At 34.4% G+C, this 23,865-nt stretch overlaps 2 protein-coding genes across 6 annotated transcripts; both read left to right on the plus strand.

The window, feature by feature from the left end:
* Positions 1-10,021: 10,021 nt before the first annotated feature.
* On the plus strand, positions 10,022-10,522 carry LOC120076237. The gene has a single exon (XM_039030001.1). The coding sequence runs from the start codon at positions 10,022-10,024 to the stop codon at positions 10,520-10,522; it is 501 nt and encodes a 166-aa protein (XP_038885929.1).
* A 2,360-nt stretch (positions 10,523-12,882) lies between these two features.
* LOC120076467 (vacuolar protein sorting-associated protein 28 homolog 2-like) lies at positions 12,883-15,611 on the plus strand. 5 transcript variants are annotated; one of them, XM_039030309.1, is made up of 3 exons: positions 12,883-13,225; positions 13,790-14,517; positions 15,035-15,240. In XM_039030309.1, exons 2-3 carry the CDS (start codon positions 13,896-13,898, stop codon positions 15,052-15,054), a joined length of 642 nt encoding a protein of 213 aa, XP_038886237.1. In that variant the 5' UTR covers positions 12,883-13,225; positions 13,790-13,895; the 3' UTR covers positions 15,055-15,240. The 5 variants fall into 5 exon arrangements, with proteins under 5 accessions (XP_038886237.1, XP_038886234.1, XP_038886233.1 ...); XM_039030306.1 differs by lacking the exons at positions 12,883-13,225; positions 15,035-15,240 and adding an exon at positions 15,247-15,611 and having other exon boundaries at positions 13,273-14,517; XM_039030305.1 differs by lacking the exon at positions 12,883-13,225 and having other exon boundaries at positions 13,273-14,517.
* Positions 15,612-23,865: the final 8,254 nt, after the last annotated feature.

Here is a 23,865-nt window from a genome sequence, read left to right on the forward strand (position 1 = left end):
TAGTATGAAAATTAGAATCGGTGTATCCTGTAAGGATCAAATCCTTAGGCTCATACACAAGCATATAGTTCCTCGTTCTCTGGAGATACTTGAGGATGTTTTTTACAGTAGTCCAATGATTGTGTCCAGGGTTAGATTGGTACTGCAAAGCACATGTCAAGACATGTACACAACATAACGTACATCAGACTCCCAACTACTGAAGCATATGGAATTCTTTTCATCTCCTCAACTTCTTGAGGTGTCTTAGGACACTGTTCCTCTGACAAATGAATTCCATGTCTAAAAGGTTACATACCCTTTTTGGAATTTTGTATATTATACCTTGACAACATCTTATCAACATAAGATGCTTGAGATAGTGCTAGGGATTTGTTCTTGCGATTCCAAAAAATTTTGATTCCAAGAATGTATTGAGCATCTCCCGAATCTTTCATTTAGAATTGTGATGTTAATCATCTCTTTACGTCAGCAAGGAAACTTGTCTCATTCCCAATGAGCAAGATATCATCAACGTAAAGGACCAAGAAAGCTACAATTTTGTTGACTAAGATTCATCAACATTATGTTCAAAGCCATAAAACTTGATATATTCTATGATCTAGAAGCTTGTTTTAACCCATAAATGGATCTTTTTAGCTTACGTACACTTTGTTCTTGACCCTGTTCAATGAACCCTTCTAGTTGAGACATGAAAATACTTTCATCAAGATGGCCGTTTAAGAAAGTTGTCTTGACATCCATTTGCCATATTTCATAGTCGTAATATGTAGCAATAGATAAAAGTATTCTAATAGATTTTATCATGGCAACAGGAGAAAAGGTTTCTTCATTGTCCACCCCCTCCCTTTGAGTAAAACCTTTTGCCATGAGTCTAGCTTTATAGGTTTGCATCTTGCCAATTTGGTCTCGCTTTCTGTTGTAGATACATTTACAACCTATAGGTTTAACCCTTTGTGGTTGGTCTACAAGTTCCCAGACAGAATTAAAGTACATTGACACCATTTCTATGTCATGGCTTTTGTCCATTGTTCCCTATCAACATCTTCCATTGCCTTTTTAAAGGTCAATGGATCCTTTAGGCCATCATCAGGTATGATGTCCTGAGTTTCTGTTAAACCCATGTAGCGTTCAGGCTGATGAACAACCCTCCCACTACGTCAAGACATTCTCAACTCTTAAAAAGGATGTGATGGGGCAACAATTGTTGTTGATGGACCAGCTTGATCAACAACTTTTATTGATTTGTCTGTAGTATCTTTGGTCATTTCATTCAATATTAATTTATTGCGAGGTTGATGATTTCTAATATGATCTTCTTCCAAGATTGTAGCATTTGTCGATACAAATACTTTATCTTCTTGGGGATCATAGAACAATCCACCATTTGTTTCCTTAGGGTATACTACGGATAGGCATAATTTTGAACGTCGTTCCAATTTCTTACGTCATTTCCATAACTCATACAATGTTTCTTAAACACTTTTTTGGAACCATGTTCAGAATAAGCAGTCTGAACTGCATATTCCCAAAAGGATTGAGGTAATAGAACATAACTCATCATTGAATGAAGCATGTCTAACAAGGTTCAATTTCTCCTTTCTGCAGCACCATTTTGCTATGGTGTTCCAGGTGTTATAAGTTGGGATTGATTCCATGATCTACTAAATAGTTCTGGAATTGTAAATCCATATACTCACCACCTCGATCTGATCGAAGTGTTTTAATTCTTTTACCTAATAAGTTTTCAACTTCCGTCTTAAATTCTCTGAACTTTTCGAGAGTTTCAGACTTGTAACTCATTAAGTAAATATAGCCATATCTTGAATAATCGCCAACAAAATTGACAAGATATTCATATCCACCTCGAGCTTTTACATTCATTGGACCACAAAGGTTTAAATGTATAAGTTCTAAGGGTTCTTTGGCATGAAGACCTTTTCCAGAAAAAGATCTTGTCATCATTTTTTCTTCAAGACATGATTCACACGGAGGTAAAGAACCGTTTTCTAACTGATTTAGATGACCGTTTTTTAACTAATCTCTCAATCCTATTGATATTTATGTGACCAAGTTTGAGATGCCAAAGATAGGCGTTAGGAGAAAATTTTCATCTTTTATTTTAAGTTTCTGTCGTTTTAAACGTCTCTATATTTAAAATGGCTTTTGTTTCAGTTGGTTTTAATACATACAAGTTATTTTCAAGTCTAGCATAACAAATATGAATACCTCTTGAAAAAACGAATACTTCATTAATTTCAAAAGATACTCTATACATATTTTCTAATAGACAAGATACAGAGATCAAGTTTCTTTTCATTTTGGGTATATAATATACATTCTTTAACAAAATAAAAGATTCTCCAAAATATAACTTGATGTCTTCCACTACTTCAACTGAAATGACTTCTTCTGTTCCCACCTTGAAAGTCATTTCATGTTCTAAGAGTTGAATCCAAGAACTAGTTTCCTGTAGAAAAGTGCAAACATGGTTGCCGACGCCTGAATCTAATATCTAGGTTAAGTGAAAATTTTCCACTAAACATGTTTCAACTACAAGTAAATTTGATTTACCTTGTTTATCCTTTTCAGCTCTTTTTACAACAAAATATTTCGGGCAGTTTCGCTTCTAATGCCCGTCTTGTCCACAATGGAAACACTTTCTTTTAGGGCCTTTGTTTTAGCAGTAGGTTTCTTCTTCCCTTTCCCCTTTTTCTTCATCTAGATACTTTTATCTTTAGAAGATGAAAGGAAAAACTTCTTTTTATCTAAAGGCTTCGTTCTCGAAGACGATTGCTTCAGAAATTTTTCTGATGTGAAACAGCATTTGCTTCACTTCTTTTAATTTCATCATCGATTGGTACGTCTGGAGTTCATTTAATAAAGTAGTCATATTGTAAACAATTTTCTTCATTACGTCATTAGTTCGAAAGGTCAAGAAGCTTTTCGGAAGAGACTCCAAGATCATACTAACTTGACTAGTTCCATCCATGGTAGCCCCATGAGCTTCTACGATGTTAAAGTGAACCATCATGTCTAGGACATGCTCCATGACATTGGTTCCATATTTCATACGTAAGTTATAAACATATTTTATAGCCTCATGATGCATAGAAGATGATGGTTGTCTAAACATTTCTTGCAATGACGCCATAATTTACGTGCAGTGGGCATGACTTCATGTTTCTTGTTGAGCACATCAGATATGCTCACCAAGATATAGGCTCTTACCTTCTCATTAGCCCTCACCCATCTATCATAAACTTCCCAAACATTTCGGTTAGTATTTGAACTGGGAAGAGAATGGCATTCCTCTGTTAAAACAAACATCAGATCATCAACTATTAGTATTGTATTTATATTCGATTTCCAATTAGAGTAACCTTTTCCGTTGAATTTGTCAGAAGCAAGAAGTTGTATAATCGAGTTTGACATTGCTGAAAAATAAACAAATTCCTTTAAACTTTATGCATTTAAACCCAATTTTAGTAAAAAGTAATAAAGTACCCATATTTCTTTATTTATTTGCAACCATACTTTAGTGAGTTAGAATAGATGCTACCGAGGTGCAGCCAAAAATTCTATCACTGAAGCAAAAACAATCTTGACCAAATACTATATCCAGAATAGCTCTTATTCGTATAGTTATTTGGTTATCATTTTTGGTCAAGAAGGTTACCATTTTTTGTCAAGAACTTTACTAACATTTAGTAACTCTTGTAAGTGTGATTCGCCATTTCAAATCTTATCGAATGGTATGAACATGCCCCTAAATTAGAAGACAATGTTCAAGACGGAACTATAAGACCCTATTCATTTATGAAGCTTGTTTTATTCTAAATCCTATGTTACAATCCTCCAAAGGGATCGCCGCGGTTAACGATTAGCTAGTGCCGCCTAAAAATGACAGCAGGTGTAACATAGGAATCTCACGGTTCAATTAATGGAGGAGACCGTAGGATATGTTGACACATTTACTTCACCCACTTACTATGAACTACTTTCTCCATTTACCTTGTTATTGGCCCATGCAAATACTTTCCGAATAGAGCAGTCATAGTAAAAGTGACATGAAGTCGAGCATGGATCTCACGGTGTGAACTCTTGGGGCCGTGAGAGCTAAAAATGATATATCGAATATATTGTTAATCTCCCACTGAAGTGTTCTAAATGTTTGGGTATTCTTTTACTTAGATATGACTAATACTAAACAACCTAAGTCTATATGTTTTTATCCAAGTACAACGTTTATATTTGGATTTTATCCTACAATGTCTAGATGTTAAACTGTCATACCCCACCCCGAGCCCACCTCCTGAGCCCGAGGGGAGGCGCGATTGACCGCAGATACCACCCTTTTGTGATACCTACTGCCCATTTGACACTCTTTACACTTATGAAACTTTAAGCCAAGGATAAAAACAACAACCGTTTGACTAAACTCATTTTATTACAAATAGTACAATGTTTATACAACTCCCAGACTTAATTACAAAGTTTACAACAACTCTGAAAACCGGAAGTGTGACTGTGGCTGTGGATGACCTTGACCTTAGCAGCACCCTGGAACTCCTCACCTTTCGCTACCTGGGAAGAAAAACATGAAAAAAAGAATGAGCTTCAAGAAGCTGAGTGAGTGGTAAACAATTTCTAGGGTCTATTTGAATTCATAATAATACAAGCATATCACAACTACGAGGTTACTACTCAAACCTCAGTCTCGAATGAGCCTGTTCTCAACTCTATCTACACGCACGGTAGATAGTTAAACTGATACTAATCATAATGAGACTATTCTTAACTCTACCTACACACACGATAGATAGTTAAATTGATACTAGTCATAAACGCTTACTCTCTTGCATTTCCTATGTGCACATAGATCCCCGCTTATGGGCTCAGAAGCTAGACCTGCCGACCCTCTGACTATCCCATACGAGGTTTTTCTCAGAGGTTAAGGAACTAGACTTCTCGGTCCCCTGATCATCCCGTGAGGTTCTTCTCTTGGGCTTAAGAACTAGGTCTATTGACCCTCCAAACATCCCATTCACATATTCTCAATCACATTCTAATTACTCATTCACAACATAAGCATATGCATATACTCTAAAAGATATGCTTAAGACTGAAAGGAAATACCACTCACCTTGGTCGTTAGGAACCTTCCTCTCTAGAAGTTCCTTGATTTCCTCGAGCTCACTTTTGAACCCTAAATTCCAGATTCAACTACAAGCTTAGATTACTCATAGTTCCAGACCTTATTTTGAGACACTTCCTTCTACAAACATGTTCTAAAATGTCTCAGGAAGCTTAACTTAAAATTGTAGCTCAATGGTTTGGCTGGAATCTTCAAAACATCAAGACTGGCCCAACTTACCCAGAGCTCGACCCTTCTGTATTTTCTTCACTCTCCAGTCTGATTCCTTGGAGCTTTTCCTTCAGCAACCCTGCCTTGAAAACTATACTCTCAAAGCTTTCAAGTGGCTATGGAATCACTCAAAACGCACGAGTATTCTAGGAGAGCTCCTCGTCCCAAATTGATGCTACTTTAGGACCTCACTGTCCGACAACATCTCCTCCTTTTGGAACCACTTGATCAATGCTGGTTTTGCTACCAACACATGCCCCTCATGATCAACACATAGCTTTCTCCGAATCTGCCCTCAAACACTCTTCCTAATATGCTTTGAAGAGGATTTGTGTTATGAACTAAAGAGACATTTTGTGGTGGTATTTATAGGCCTTAGGTACCGATCCTTCTCATTTCCCAAGGCTTCTAATGCATGACATCTCCTACTTTAGGACTTTTGAAGTGTCTGCACCATGCTTTACCACCACCTACTTCCATCCCACTCACCTACTTGCATGAAGTTTGAGTTGTCTTCCTCATGCATAAGTCTTTCTTGCATGAAACTCTATTTGTCCACCTCCTACTAACTCAAGCTCAACCTCTTCTCGGTTTAGTCACTTGTCTGGGTGAATCCATCTGCCTTGTGTACCTCAAGCCCCATCAACGCATAAACACTTGGCCTATCGTCTTGTTCATCGTGTAGCACTTGCACTCATCGCATAGCTTATCGCCTAGTAATCTCTCGATGTTGCTTATCATCCAGCCTTCTCACTGTCGCTCATCATCCAGCCCTTTCACTGTTGCTCATTGTCTAGCGTCTGCGCCCATTGCATAGCTCTTACGCCTCATCGCATAGCTCCATCGTCTAGTGATCTCTCGCTATCACTTATCACCTAACGATCTCATTGTCGCTCATTGTGTACCTCTCACTATCACTCATCCTATAACGCTGACCCCATCGTCTAACGGATCACGCTCATCGTCTAGCCCTTATGCCTATCATGTAGCGCCATCGTCTAGCGCTTACGTCTATCGCCTAGCGCTCGCGCCTAATGCATCATCTAGCATTTACGCTTATCGTCTAGTGCCTAAGCCCATAGTTTAGCGCTATCGTCTAGTGCTATCGTCTAGTGTTTATGCTTATTGTCTAGCGTTCACGCTTATCATGTAGCGCCATCGTCTAGCGCTTCGCCTATCGTCTAGCACTCATGGTTATTGTGTAGAGTCATCACCTATCGTGTAGTGCCATCGTCTATCTTGTAGTGCTATCATCAAGTGCATCATTTAGCACCACATGTAGTTACACGATCGTCTGCGTGCGTAACACTTCAATGCCCAGCGTCCACGCTTACGAACACCTGATTCTGTCGCATGCATGCTAACCTCCAAAACTTGGTTATCGTATGCCTTGTCCAACGCATGGCTTTTCTGCACTTGGCCACACTTGGCTTCAAGGCTTAATCTCTTATAACCTCTACAAACTTAGCCTCATTAGAGCCTCATGCGTTAATGTTTCCTAACACCAAATATATGGTTTCTTTTGACTTTATACTTAGCCAAATTCTTACTAGTTAAGGCTCAACTCAAAGCTACTCAAACAAAATCTATTCACACTTAGAATTTTTCTTTTCTTCAACATAGGATTTAACTTATACTTAGTTAATTCCCTTAATTACCTGCTTGAGTATGGAAATTGAAATTCAGGTTTCACATAAACCAATTTTAAACCTCACACCACTCATGCAAGCTCATAAAATTGGTTAACAACACTCAACATTTCGGTCATAATCCCCATGTAGGAGGTGTTATATTAAACCTTCAACTTAAATACCTCCAGCCTTAGACAGGATTATTAACCAATTGAGTTTGTAATTGAATTTTATAAGATAATGACCTATTTTAACTATTTAGAACAAGTTGTTAACCTAAGTGAGCATGTTGATAATCTTTGTCTTGGATTTTAATGTCTAATATGATTTTGTAACAAATTATAAAATAATAGACATGTTATCTATCCATAACATATATCAAAGGCATTCAAAATTAACATAACACTTATATTAATTTTAGGAAACCTTAAACATGCATACCATATATTATAACTAACTTATAACATAATATTATGCATGCAACATGCTTTTCTATGGTGGGATTTTAAATCTAAATGGCATACTATATGCACAAACATATTTAATTCAAATATAATATACATCACATGCATAAAATAATTAAACAATACTAATATGTTCAACTTTGGCATCCTAAGCAAGCAAAATAAATAAATTATTACAAAATAGGTACAAAAAAACCTCAAAATGACGAAGGATCGCTCGATTTGACTTGAACCGAACCCAAACTACCCGAATCGGACCACCACAGCTCCAATTGAGTCTAAACCGAACCATATATGGTAAAACAGACTGGATGAAGACTGAACCGGTTAAATCAGTCATCCTCCCGCGCAAACTAGCTTGTTGACACACACTGTTCTTGGCTAGGATGAACACCGTCATGATGTTGCATCCCAGCGTTGCAACGTTGTTCATCAAAATGGCGGAGGAATTGCAACACTTGATGAACAGCGTCGCAACGCTTGCAGGTAGAAGCTTCAACCCATAAAACTACTGCTCGTCCATGCTTGCTTTTCACTTCAGTTACAGCCTAATTTGGACTCTATTGACTCTAATAAAAATACATACTCTAGAGCACACATATAAGCTCATCAATCAAGATCCAATTATAATTTAAACTTCAAAAGAGAAATCTAATGCCAGATTTGGATTTTTACCATATCAGTCACAAAAACATGCAAACTTAGGAATTCACCACCAAACTCAAATTAATGATAATTGAATGCTTAAATCATTCTCTGATACTAATTGATAGTGTAAAATAACATGTAACGAAAAAAATCAGAATCAATAAGCACTCCAATTACATTTAATTTGAGTTTAACACGTGCATTGAAACACAATTTCAAAAGAGGGTTTTAAGAACATAATACCTTTAAAGAAAACCCTTTAATTCCAGTTGAATTCCACAAATTGATGCTTCAAACTTTCAGTAAACTACCAAGAGATGCTTCTCTACTAATATCTAGCTCAAATTGTGTAGTAAAAACACTGAATTAGAGTAATGGAACTAGGGAAGAAAAAGGTTTTGGGAGGAAACTTCAATTTTTTGGTTTCAGCTTGCATGGCTGAATTCTCAGGCCAAAACTTCAATTCATAAATTCTTTCACCATGCAATCAGATTGCTTGCATGAAAGCCAGCTTCTTCTTCATTAATTTGAATGGAATTTGGAGTGGAATGGTGATTAAGTTGCTAACCCTTAGTGGGGTTTTCCAATTTTTGGAATTTCCTTTCATTTTCAAATTCTCTTTGAAAATTCATTTCAAAATATGTTTTAATTGTTAATAAATAAATTGATATTTTGATAATTTCATATCCATAGTTAGTATAAGTTTGTGACATGGCTGTGCACGTCACGCTTGCAGATCATGAGCTCCAATGATTTGAGATTAATTAGCTAAGCTCTTTAGACCAAATTAACTAATATTTGTTAACTACTGAGACATACCACAATAGTTCGATAGTTGCACTCTCCTCATTGTAGATATATTTTTGTCCACTATAACTATAATTTATAAGTCGATCATTCACAGATTGTTCGTATTTACAACTAGGTCAAATTTACCATTTTACCTCTATAAATACATATTGTTCCTTATGCTCTCACTGAACCTCCATTGACTAATTTGTTTATAGTCCGACTCGTAAACCATGACTCTTTTGATCAAGAGAGGGCGGGGCCCCTTTGTTCAAGACCAAGATTCAACGCTTAAGAGAACAACCTATCTGCTAACCCTAAGTCGGGTAGGAGTGAATTCCATCTTGCAGAGTTATGTCCCCAGCTATCTATCCTATCTTATCCCAAAAATGGGAGGCTTATTGAACAGTATTGATGAACTACTCTCACCTATGCAGATCAAAGAATAATCTCGAATAAACAGGAGTTCATAGTTAGCTCATGATTAAAATCGAGTTATCCTAGGTCATTGAATTTTGAAATAGTCAGTTTTAACAGTAAATAGTTGTTATAAAGAAAATTGACTATTTCGAGGTCTGGTCTTATGCAAACTCATTGCATAAGATGCCACCACTCACATGTCTCCACATGAATGATTTTTGGATCACATCATCTATATCAGTATACAAAATGAGCCGCATCCAATAGTGTTACCCGGATGAGGTACCCAATCTCATCCATATACTTATAGACCATTTTGGCTATATACTAAAACTTGATTCTCTTTTATATCACCACATAAAGTTAAAGTATTCATATTTTAACCATGTATTCGTTTATAGATTTTTATAATAGAATGCAATATCAATAACAATTTATTGAATAAAATACTCAATAATACTTTTATTGATAAATAGAATATGTTTAACAATATTTACAAACTATGAGTTTAGGATATTGCCAATAAAAAATCCCAAAATATTCACATAAATATTCCTTTTGCAGATGCTCTGGAACAAATGCCCAATTATGCTAAGTTTATGAAGGACGCGTTATCAAGAAAGAAGAAATTTGAAAAATATGAGACGGTAAACTTAATAGAGGAATGTAGTGCCATTCTGCAAAAAAAGTAACCTCAAAAGATGAAGGATCCTGGGAGCTTCACAATCCCCTGTACCATTGGGATCTTGACGATAAGTAGAGCTCTATGTGATTTCAGGGCCTCAATTAATCTGATGCCATTATCTTTATATAGGAAATGTGACATCGGGGAGGTACAATTGACGACCGTATCACTGCAACTAGTAGATCGTTCTCTCACTTACCTTGGAAGTGTAGTAGAGGATGTTCTAGTTAAAGTTGGTAAATTCATCTTCCTAGTGGATTTTATGGTTCTAGACATGGAGGAAGATTCAGAAGTTCCCATCATTCTAGGTTGGCTGTTCTTGGCCACAGGTAGGGCATTGATAGATGTCCAAGAAGGTAAGCTTTCACTTAGGGTGAACGATGAGAAGGTAAAATTTAACATATTTCATTCTCTGAAGTATGTTGAGTTTGATAGTACTTGTTATAGAGTAGATGTTGTAGATAGAAATGTAGCTGAGTTTCAAGAGTTAGCCTTATCCACAGACCATTTGAGTTAGAGTTTGTTAAACTATGAGATGGATAAGATTGATTGACTAGATGAGGATATTGCTTTTTACCCTGAATGTTTGAATTATTTGTCTGTGTGTTATGCTAAGCATGCCCCTGTGTCCTTAATGTCTATTAGTAAATCTCAGTTCAACACACCACCCACAGTAGAGTTGAAAGAATTACCTGCACATCTGAGGTAGGCTTTTCTAGGGGAATCTTCTACTTATCCTATAATTATTTCATCTGAATTAAATAAGGTAGAGGAGGAGAAATTGTTGAGAGTCCTGTGAACTCATATGTCGGCTTTGGGGTGGTCAATTATGTTAGGGTTGATGCCTTAAATCTTGTAAGGTCCTATAGTTTGTAAACATTTGTATGAACAAATAGTTTGATTATTTATAATATGAGATATTTTATTCACTTCAGTCTATCAAATATGAGATATTTTAGTTGCATTAACCACAAACCAATAAACTAAGATTTATAGTTATCGTTGTAACTTAAGTATGTATTGAGATAGTCGTGAGGTATTGAGATAAGTTCATCATAAGACGGGCCATTAGATGCTCTAGGTACATCTATGAATGGTTGGGTATGAACACTTGGTTGTATTGGATTTGTGGGCATCGCCATTGGTGGGATTGGAGCAGATGAGGTTGGAACACGAATGAAAGGTGTTAGAACTGGTTGTGGACCTAGAGGTTATCCATATCCATAGTTAGTATAAGTTTGTGACGTGCATCTCATTTGGATGTAGTGACCCATCTAAGTTTCATTTCCATCATCCCCCAGGTTACATGGCTCGATGTTCTCATCTAGCTAAGATATAGAGGACTGTTATGTCTTGATGTAGTTGGAACGTCAAAGTTCTAACTAGTTGAGATGATTGAAATAGTGGAATTGTCCTGATGCTACACGTTCTCAATGTACGTTCCATGAATATCGTGCGGTGTGACTGATACAAACAGAGGCATTCAGGATGCATCACTGCCTTCTAAAAAAAAAAAAAAACTAAGATCTTCATCATTGACTATATCAATCTAGGGAGCTTGAACCAATAGATTGTAACAACATTTGATGTGTATGTCAAATCTATCCGGATCCATATTCAGTCGTTGGTGTAGAAGACTCATTAGTTCACTACATGATATATCATGTCTAATCTTTAGACTTTTCATATGACCGCCACCATAATTACTTCTGATCTGGTCCCACTCCCCACCATATCATACAAAGATGCAAAGTAACGTCATTGATCTGCAATACGCCAATTATAATAATCGATCAAACCTTGAAATTACAGAAACAAAAATGTGTGTGGTAAACGATCGCCTACAAAAGGGTATAGGATCATATAACATGAAGTACATGATCGTATATCACCACATATATAATCATATATACAATGGTATATGATCTAATATCTAATAATACATGACTGTGTATGTTGTGGTACATCATCTTGCACCTCATGATATACGATGACAAATACAATTGTACACGATTCCATATATTATTATACACGATCGAAAAAATAATAGTGAATGAACTTCTAAAACTTTCGGTTAACACGTACAATATTCATTTTTGGACATGTAGAAAGATCTTTTTTTTTGAAGAATGCTTACTCTAGACCCACAAAATAAATTAAATGGAGTTGAAAGCGATCTGTTTTAAAGCAATGAGGAAAGTGATAGTGTTCGAGTGAAGTTGAAGAGTTAAAAATGATATTTCATTACTTGTCCCATTGTTGAGATCCAATAATATTGAATTCTAATGGTACAATGTTAGTTGAGAATAAATGGTTGCATTCAATTATGGTGGTCTATTTGATGGTTGGAAGAGAAGATCAAACGATGAAGAAGAGTAAAAGAAGGGATAGTAGCATTTAAAACCAGGAAAAAATAGTATTTCACATGTAAAAAAGATTAGAATAAAATTTTTAGAAAGATTGTCATATATATATATATATATATATATAATAGTTTTTGGTAGGGGTGTTCAAAAAACCCGGTAATCGACCACCCGGACTACCCAATCCAAACCGGTTGGGTTAGGTTAGATTTTATTTTGAGTTGGGTTGGTTAAAAATGTTAAAAAATATTAAATTCGGGTTGGGTCAATGGTTACCCCATTTCAGGGTCGGGTCGACCCGACTTGACCTGAATATATATAAAGTAACAAAAAAAGTCAAATTAAAAAAAAAAAAAAAAAAAACAGAACCGGTGATCCGGCCCAAACCGAAAATTTTTGGTTGGGTTGACCCTCCAAAAAAGAATTAATAGGATCCACAAAAATCTTCCAACCCGGTCTAATCCGGACTATGTACACCCCTAGTTTTTGGGTTATTTTGTGAAATTTTCTCACTCCTAGATGGGTCTTTTTGGCAATTTCCCAAATAACTTGACCGGATCGAACTAGTAGAGATCCGAGCGGCGGTCAACCTCGGGTTTATGGTGTTCAAATCGGCGGATCTGGGCGCTCAACGTCGATCGGCGGACTGGGTGCAGATCTGTGAAGAATTCGGATCCTGACGAACCTAGAGGCGTGGCGCGGGGGGATTTGAAGCAGAATCGACGCAACGGCGGCGGCAGGGAGCTCTTCGGCGATGAAGACTTCGGATGGTCGGGCAGCGAAGATCTTCAATAATGAAGAAAATTTGGAAAAAGAAACAAATATTTTGGTAGAAGAATAACCTTCTCTGCTACCATGTAAGATATTCAGATAATCCCTTGCCCTTCCTTTCTCAGTACTGTCTATACCCTTAAAACATTCAACAACCAAGGCACTATATACATATAATTAATCTCATACCTAACACACCATTATACCTAACATACCATTATACATTGTACGCATATATCTATTCTAACACTTTTCCTTCTATTTAGATTGTTCTTCTTGTCTTTTTCCTTTTGATCTCACGATTGTTTACTTTCCCCTTTTGTTGTTACTGATTATCCTGTTTGGCTGCCGAGAAATCGGAGAAAAATCATGGATAATAAGTTTTTGGTTGTTGTTTGTCTCTTGTTCTACGAAAAGATTTCTCTTCTCTTTTCTTAGATCCGATTCGATTGAATTTGGTTGCTATTTCGAAGGGTTTATTGTGTTTTCCAATTTGTTTTTCCTCCAATTAAAGAACCCATGTTTTCTTTTTCCTTCTTCACGTCTCTAGATTGAACGGATTGTGGTTATATTTTGTGGGTTTGGAGTGTTGATCTGTGAAATTCAACCTTTTCTGGATTTATGTTTACTTTATCTCTGGTTCTCTTCAGTGAAGAAGGTCTTTCTCTTTGCGCGTGTCCCGTTCTCTTCTCCAATCCTCCACAGAACATAAAACCCCCAATTTCTCTTCACCATTTGCACCCGAAGATTGCTTCGATGGAGGTCAAGCTTTGGAACGACAAGCGCGAGAGAGAAATGTACGACAATTTTGTAGAGCTCTACGCCATTATCAAGGCCACGGAAAAGCTCGAAAAGGCTTACATCCGTGACATTATCCCTTCCTCCGATTACGAGACCGAATGCTTCAAACTCATCGCACATTTTAAGACACTGGCCTCGACGCTTAAGGACACAGTCCCAAGCATTGAACTATTTGCAGATACTTACAAAATGGACTGTCCAGCGGCGATTAACCGTCTTGTGATAACTGGGGTGCCTGCCACGGTGGAGCATAGGGCGGCCGCTGCTGCCTCCGCCACTACCTCCGCTGCTATTGTGGCGGAGTGTGTGCAGAACTTCATTACGGCTATGGATTCGTTGAAATTGAACATGGTGGCGGTTGATCAGGTGCACCCCTTGCTCTCGGATCTCTCTGCTTCATTGAACAAATTGACCATTCTGCCGCCGGATTTTGAAGGGAAAACAAAGATGAAGGAGTGGCTTGGACGACTTTCGAAAATGGATGCGGCGGATGAGTTAACAGAGCAGCAAGCTCGGCAGCTTCACTTTGATCTTGAATCTTCTTATAATTCATTCATGGCGACTTTGCCTACAGCTGGTACTTGAATGTTAATGGTAATCTTGTGTGCATATATAGATATAAGAGCTTATTGTTTTTGTCTTACTGCATAAGATCTCTTTCTTCATAAATCAAGATGGGTTGTGCTCCTTTTTCCCTTTAAATATGGATGCCTGTTGAAGAAGATGAAGCTTTTTTTCTCTTTAAATTCTCATATTCAGTTTAAGAAGGCTCTTGAATTTCCATTGTTGGTTTAGATTGTTTCTGAATTGTGTAGGTAATTCTAATTACGTTAGATAAAAATGTGCTTTAGAACTTAATCAAAGTAGGATTTTGATGGGTTAGGCTTGGCTTGATGCCTGGACCCATGATTTTGTGGACATTGGTAGGTTTGTTCTATTAGGCTCTCACTTTTAAACTCATGATTTTGTACTTTGTAGAGTGCTTTATTGAGAAACCTTCCTCATTTCACCAAATTATTCTTTGGAAACTGGTACTGAATTATGCATGTGATATTCTGATTGTTGTAAGAATTTTTTTTTTGCTTTTGAACCAGATGCTGCTATCTACATCTGATCATCAAATCCATTTTTGTGTACTTTTGGGGTAATGTGGGGATTTTCTGACTTTTGTGCTTTCAGTTCCAGAACTCATGGTGTTACATTATTACAGTTCTTTTATCATAAACCTGCCTCATTTCCTCTAACTTTTTCAATTCTCTGCTTATAAATATATTGTCCTCATTGCTGAGTTTTCTTATTAATAAAGCATGTCAATCTATCTAAGTCGTGGCAAGTGACAATCTTGGCCTTGAGGTGGGGATGGCTCTTATTCCCTGAAGCCATGACCTTCAAGTAGGAGTTCAAGGAAGTTGTGATATCTTCTAGTTCATTGGTAAGTAAGGCTTCAAGTATCTTTAGCTACACCCACTTATCTTTTGTGATTATGGTTAAGCAAGCTTTTGATGATTAAGTTGCAAGTTTAATTTATATTGTAATAGAATTAATTATAGTTTGAAAATAACATTGATATAATTTAATGTTCTCAAAATACCTATTTGGTAAACTCATACTTCACATCATTCCAAACAAAAACTGTATGATGACATTGTGACAATGGCTCTGACCTAATTTGGTTGGGTTTGATTTGATTGAATTGAGCAATATAAATTTATGCTTAATATAGATTCATTTGAGGAGAGCTATTAGAATTCGTTTCAAACACTCGATCTCTCCATAAAGACTGTGACTACCTACTTGATTGCTGGACTAGATTAAACTTGATGATGGGTTTAATTTGGATTAGGTTGATCATCATAAAATTGAAATTATTGGTTATCATTTTAGTGAACATTTTTACCCTAATGAATAATTATCAAATGGCATAAGAATGCGAGGCAATATTTGACGTTTTCTTTCAGCATTTTGGAGATTATATTTTGATAAATTTTGTTATTTATGATCATTGTTCACAAGAACAAGATGTTTCATCCATGATTATATATTATGGTTTTCTTTAAATCTTTGTTGCAGCTTAATTATATAATGAGGATGGCAATATTTAAAGTAGAGTTGAGGAGAATAGATAAAATAGAGTTGGGATGTTCTCCGCATCTACCTCTAATCTAAAAAAAAATAAGGTTTATTTTGAGATTGTTGTAACTTTTAAGATAATTGTTGGCATGCGTGCTTTTAGAAAAATGAACTGTGAAAAGAAAAAATGATGTTCGGTAAATTTCAGTTTAAACTTGAAAAAATAGGTTAGAGTGTTTGATAAATAAATACACTAAAATCTTATTGCAGATATAATAGCTAAAATAGACTTATAATCAATTTTTTAAAATTTTGTTTGTAATTTAAAATTTTAAATAATTGATTAATATGATAAATTTTGTTTGTTATAGATTAATTTTTAAATATTAAAAAAAAAAACTTTATTTAAAAAATCATTATGATATACTTTTTTAAAAAATTGATGCATTTAATTCATGAAAAATAGACAATAGATTTGATTATGTAAGAAATAGATAAATATATAAAATAAATCTCCTTTCTAAAGTATAAAATTAAAAGGGGGATTTTTAAATATAAAAAATTGGGTCAAAGTAATTACAATTTGTAGCCAAAAAAAAAAAAAAAAATCGAAAAGTTGCAGCCCAATCAAAGCCCAAAAATGGTGTGAAATACCAAAAAAGTCTTGCTCGATTTTTCCTCTTCAGCCGATTTTTCCCTCCAACATTTCATCTCCTTCTTCAACTTGACTTCGTTCACTCTTCTTCTTTTTCTTCTTCTTCTTTCATCACGCTGCTTCACGACGCAAATGTACAAAGTTTAGACCAAATATATGTCCAATGTAATTCTATTAGGTACATCAGGAATTCTATCATTGATAGACAATGATAGAAGTCTATAAAAGTCTGTTAGTGATGGTCTGTTAAAAAAAAACATGATTGTAAGCTCCATCTCACTTGGGAAAAGAACTGTTCACTTAGCTCTGATACCACTTATTGTCCAGATGACTATGATCTTCACGTTCACAATCACAAAACACTCAGATTTAACGGTCAATAACAATTCAAGAGTTAGGGGAGGTAGTATGTTGAGCCTTGAAATTCTTCTATCATTTACCAAATGGAAGCTCGATCGTGTAGATGAAATTCCAAGAACTAAACGATAGCTCAATTATGTAAACGATTGGATGAAGCGGTAGACAATCGTGAAGATGATAGTTGACTCTAGACGATCGTGTAGACGAAACTCCAAGAACTAAACGATAGTTCAATTATGTAAACGATTGGATGAAGCGCTAGACAATCGTGAAGATGATAGTTGACTCTAGACGATCGTGTAGACGACAGTTGATGAGTTAAACAATCGTATAGACGATTGGACGTGGAGCTAAACAGTATATCAAGCACTGTCTATCACTGTCTAGCAAGCGAGCGCCTACGCGATCATGCAACCAATGCCGCACGATCGTGTAAAAAACTCTACACAATCGCATATCATTAGCTATACGATCGCATAACATTAGTTATACGATCGTTTAGCAAATGTTATACGATCGTGTAGTAAACTCTACATGACTGCATAACAAAAGCTATCCGATCATGTAGTAAACTCTACATGACAACATAACAAAAGCTATCCGATCGTTTAACTTTGTAAAATTTAAAGAAAGCCTTAAAACGAGAATTCTATCCCGAAACATCCATCAACAATTTGTCCACAAACATTTATCATATAAATGCAATGCAGATAAAAAAAAAAAAAAACCCAGAGTTTACTGATAAATATATATAAGGGCTAGTTGCATAAATAGAATTCAAGCCCAAAATAATAGAATATGTAGTACAAGGATAAAATAATTACATATATAAATCAAAAAATTGTAAAAGACCAAAAGATCCATGCCTAGCCACCATTTTGTTTGCTTCTTCTCGATTTTCTCAAATCAAAAGCTATCACTGATAACAACTATTAGTGATAACCACTGATAGCTGCTATCAGCTGCTATCGCTGATAGCTTCTATCAATTGCTATCAATGATAGTTGCTATCAGCGATAGCTTTTAATTTGAGAAAAATTAATACAATCTTGAAATATTAGCTTTTAATTTACTATCAATTATTATCGATTATTAGTAGCTATCATTGATTCACTTTCATTAATTAGAATCAACGTTGAAATATTACTACTTAAGGCTATCAGTGGCTAACAAGCTAACAATGATATATTTATAAATAGTGATCAACTTTGAAAGAAGACCAACAACTTTGATTACCATAGTAGTTATCACTAATAATATTTTATCATGGCTATCATTGATAACAGCTATCAGTCATTATCACTGATAGACTTTCATCAATTAGAATCAACCTTGAAATTTTAACACTTAAGGCTATCAATGATAGATTTCTATAACTGGTTATCACCTTTGAAAGAAACTTGATATATAGATATCACCTAAGTTTTATCACCGATATCACTAACATCACTCATATTGTGGTTATAAGTGATAGTTTCTTTCACTGATAACATCGCTAATAAGATGTTATCAATGATCTCACTGATACCATGCTATCAGTGATAGTTCTCCATCATCGATAACGTGGTATTAGTGGTAGCTTCTATCACCGATAACATGCTATCGGGTAACTTCTATCATCGATAACATGCTATTAGTATTAGCCTCTCTCACTGGTAACATGTTATTAGTAGTAGCTTTTATCAATCATAGCTATTGAACACCTTTTTGCCCCTTTCTTGTCCTTCCGAAACATTTATAAGTCCCTTTTCTTTTCAATGATAGCTTCTATCACTGATAAACATGCTATTAGTGATAACTTTTAGGCATTCCACTTACATTTTAGTTCGAGATTCAACTTTATTAATTAAATTGACTAAGTTGGCTATCAATGATAGATTTCTATAAATGACTATTAACTATGAAAATAAAATCAAAGATTAAGCTATCAATAATAGAAAATATTAGTGGCTATCACTGATAGACTTTCATTTGCTATTTATATTTATTATTTGTTATAATAATCAAAGTCACTTATGAATTTAGTACTTTCAAGTCCTGCGTACGGAACTCATTCATAATTCTTGTGAAAAAAAAAGGAGAAGAAGAAAAAATTTAAATAAAGGAAAGAAAATTTTTAAAAATAAGAGAAAGAGAAGAAGTAAAAATTGAAAAAAGGAAAGAAAATTAAATAGAACAAAAGGAAGCAAAAACCAAACAAATGAGACAAAAACTAAAAAAATAAAAAGAAAGGGAAGAAACAAAAAACGGGGAAAGAAAAGAAAAGAAAAATAATAAAAAAGGATAAGGGAAGAAGCAAAAATCGGAGAAAGTGAAGAAAATAAAAATAAAAAAAGGAATAAGCAAGAACCGAGGAAAGAAAATAAAAAATGGAATAAGCAAAAATCGAAGAAAGAAAAGAAAATTTAAATAAAAGGAAAGAAAAAGAAAGAGAAAAAGAAGGAAATGAAAAAAAATAAAAAATAAAGGAAAGAAGCAAAATTCGGATAAAGGAAAGAATAAAATATATAAAAAAAAAGGAAGAAGCAAAAATTGAGAAAGAAAAAAAATGAAAAAAATGAAAAAAATGAGGGAAGAAGCAAAAATCAAAGAAGAGAAATAAAATAAAAAAACTAAAAAAAGTGTACAACAAGATAAGACAAGGGAGGGCAAAATTGAAAATTAAAAAACAAAATCAAAGATTGAATAGTCAACTCATTCATATTTGCAAATATTTTAAAAATGTAATATATTTTTAGATTTTTTCTCTTATTCTACTGTGTATTACAAATATCCTATATTTAAACTGCTATCAGTGTCTATCAATGTTTTAATATATATTATATACTTTTGAAGTCTATCAATTCCATAGTTTACTTATAGACATTGATAGACTTCTATCAGTTTCTATCAACTCTCAACTCAATTACTATAGTGCTATAATGCTTCTAGTTTTGATACCAAAAAATGAATCAACCATGGATAATACTAATATTGCAACAACTTTTACATAAAAAATGAAATCAATATATAAATTTTAATAACCAAAACTGATATACTGTCAGATGGTAAAAAAGAAACACTGGCTTTCAAATTGATCATTAGACAAGTTCAGTATCAATATCCATGATCAGTTCATCAATTATCTTCATTTTTAGAATAGCTGTGATATACACTGATTGAAAGATATCAGTGGATATCAACACAATGGTATATCGGTGTGTATAAATGATAGACACCGATAGAAATCTCAGTGTCTATCAATATATATCAGTGTTTGTATAAATGGGTATATCACATGTTTCAGATATAAAAGGAATATAAAAAAAGAAATATTATTAGTGATGGTAAGCTCAATGATAGAATTCATATTTTCATGAATTCTATCATTGATAGACAATGATAGAAATCTATAAATGTCTGTTAGTGATGATCTATTAAAAAAGAACATGATTGTAAGCTCCATCTCACTTAGGGAAAGAACTGTTCACTGAGCTCTGATACCACTTATTGTCCCAGACGACTATGATCTTCACGTTCACAATCACAAAACACTTAGATTTAACGATAAATAACAATTCAAGAGTCAGAGGAGGTAGTATGTTAAGGCTTGAAATTCTTTTGTCGTTTACCAAATGGCAGCTCGATCGTGTAGACGAAGCTCCAAGAACTAAACGATAGTTCAATTATGTTAACGATTGGATGAAATGCTAGACGATCATGTAGAAGACAGTTGACTGGAGCTAGACGATCGTGTAGACCACAGTTGATGAACTAAACGATCATATAGACGATTGGACACGGAGCTAAACGATATATCAAGCACTATCTATCACTGTCTATCAGTAATAGACAATGATAGAGCTCAATCACAGTATATCAAGCATGGTATATCACTAGTGATAGAACTGAATCACTGTTATAGAGAATGATAAAGCTTTATCATTTACTATCATTGATAGACAGTGATAGAACTATATCACTATCTATCATTGATAGAAAGTGATAAAACTCTATCACTTTGTATAACTTACACACAGTGATATATGTGTATCATTGTCTATCAGTGGTGGAGAAATATTCACATCCATACATAGTCCCACAAAAAACTATCTATCTGCGGGGAAAAAGCCATAGATGGACGGTGCTATTGTCTATCATTGGATATCAACACAATGGTGTATCTATCAGTGTCTATCATGATATATTTGTATCAGTGTCTATCAGAATATATCAGTGTTTGTATAAATAGGTATATCACATGTTTCAATCTAGAAAATGAATATAAACAAAGAAATATCGTTAGTGATGGTAAACTCAGTGATAGAATTCATGTTATCATGAATTCTATCATTGATAGACAATGATAGAAGTCTATAAATTTCTGTTAGTGATGGTTATTAAAAAAGAACATGATTGTAAGCTTCATCTCACTATGATCTTCACGTTCACAATCACAAAACACTCAAATTTAACGGTCAATAACAATTCAAGAGTTAGGGGAGGTAGTATGTTGAGGCTTGAAATTCTTCTGTCGTTTACCAAATGGTAGCTCGATCGTGTAGACGAAGCTCCAAGAACTAAACGATAGTTCAATTATGTAAACGATTGGATAAAACGCTAGATGATCGTGTAGGCGACAGTTGACTGGATCTAGACGGTCGTGTAGACGACAGCTGATGAGCTAAATGATCGTATAGACGATGGGATAGGAGCTAAACGATCGCGTACACGATGGGATAGGAACTCACGATCGTGTAAACAATACTTTAGTAAATTCTAAATGATCGTATTGTTTATCAATGTTTAAATACAAATCTATAGCAAAAAACCTAAGGAAAGTTACAACCCAACCAAAGCCCAACTTTTACATAAAAAATTAAATGAAAGGGGGATTTTTCCTCAAACGTTTCATCTTCTTTTTCAACCCAACTTCGTTCACCGTTCTTCTTCTTTTTCTTCTTCTTCTACCATAATGCTTCTTCACATCAACTTGGTTATTTTTCATCATGCTGCTTCACGACGTTTCTTCAATCGAAGTTGATTGATCTTCTCCAACATTTTTCTATTTAGGTCATTTTCTTCAATCGACTTCGTTCACTGCTTTTTCTTCTTCTTCTTCTTTCTAATCCTTCTGCTGCTTCTTCTACCACTATATCAACAACAAAAGGTATAACTCTTTTCTTTTCGTGATTATAGTTATTAAGTGTGATTTTGTTTACTGGTAATATTTATTAACCCTAAATTTTGTGTACAAATGGTAAGCAACATCAAAAGAAAGACTGTTAAAGAAGAAGGATCATCAAATAAACAAAAGAAGACAAAAACTCAAAAAAAAGAAAAAGGGAAACTAAACTAAAGGTATAAACAAACTATGATAGACATCGATAGGGGTATATCACTGTCTATCAGTGTTATGAACATTTTCTTATATATGTTATGTTATCTATCATTCATACCATGTTTAGTTGGGGCCACTTACAGTTGGTGTTTTGATATTTCTTTTATAGATAGACAGTGTTTTTATAATTCATAGGCTACTTAAAACCGTCATGTTGATACTTGTATGTTTGAGATAATAGTGAATGATAGTTTATGATAGAATATAGACAGTTTATGATAGAATATAAACATATATCACTTGTTTATTGCTGATACTTGTATTTTTAAACAGGTGGAACAAGAACATGAACATCAAACAAAAATGCAAGACCAGAACAAGCATTTGAAGATAACAATATGCATTTCATTAGATGTAATACAAATTATTAAAAACCAATTAGATTATATAAATTTAAATACTTTTAGAAATGGTCCTTGTGGACACTTTCTAGATATAAAAATTGAGAAAATGCCCTCAAGATTCATAAACTACCTTCTAAGAAGACAATGCATCACAAATAAGCCAAATGTCTTGACTTTTAACTTTAATGGGCATATAGCAGAGTTTGGATTGAAATAATTTTGTTTAATCACAGGTTTAAGTGGTACTCAACTACCATCAATAGATTTAGAAGAAAAAGAGTAAATTTCTTAACTTAGAAAAATAGTCTTTAAGAATGATGATTCAATTGATAGAAAAGACATTGAGAGAAGCTTTAAGTTCTTACATGATTCTGAAAGTGATAGTGTCAAGGTTAAGTTGGCAAACCTCCTTCTCTTAGAGTCCTTTTTAATCCCATGACAAGGTCACAATGTTGTTAATTGGAAACATGTTGACATGTTGGACAATGAAGAAGAATTTAAAATCTATCATTGGGGAAGATTGTCATATAATTTGACATATCAATTTTTCAAAAAGGTTTCTTCTACTGAAAAGGATTTTGTATGCCTTCAAGGTTTCCCTTTGGCACTAGTTTATTGGGGATTCGAAATAATATCAAAACTTTCAACAATAGATATTGGATTTGGAAGAAAAATTTACAATCAAAGTCCAAGAATAATATCATGGGAGTGCTTACAACCTGATCATTGGAGAAATCTTAAAGAGAATATCTTTCAAAAAAATGATGTAAGTATTTTCTATAATTTCGTAGCCTTGTTTTTATTACTTGCAATGGTTTCAAACAAAAATCAGATAATAGTCTATCACTAATAGACATATATCATAAAAAAACTTGTTAGTGTTTTATTGTTTTTTATCTAATGATTTAACATGTGTTTAAACTTGTAGTTTTGTGTAATTCCATTAGTTCCAACAGAAGAAGAATCACAATCAACCACTATCAAATATTTGATAGATTTGGAAGAAAAGGAGAAGGAAAAAATAGAAAGAGAAAGAAAAAAAGAAGAAAAAATAAATGAAGAGATTTAATTGGAGGAAAATAGGAGTATGAGAAAAATATAATGGAGGTTATCTTC

The sequence above is a fragment of the Benincasa hispida genome, chromosome 4 (assembly GCF_009727055.1).
Source record: "Benincasa hispida cultivar B227 chromosome 4, ASM972705v1, whole genome shotgun sequence".
NCBI lineage: Eukaryota > Viridiplantae > Streptophyta > Magnoliopsida > Cucurbitales > Cucurbitaceae > Benincasa > Benincasa hispida.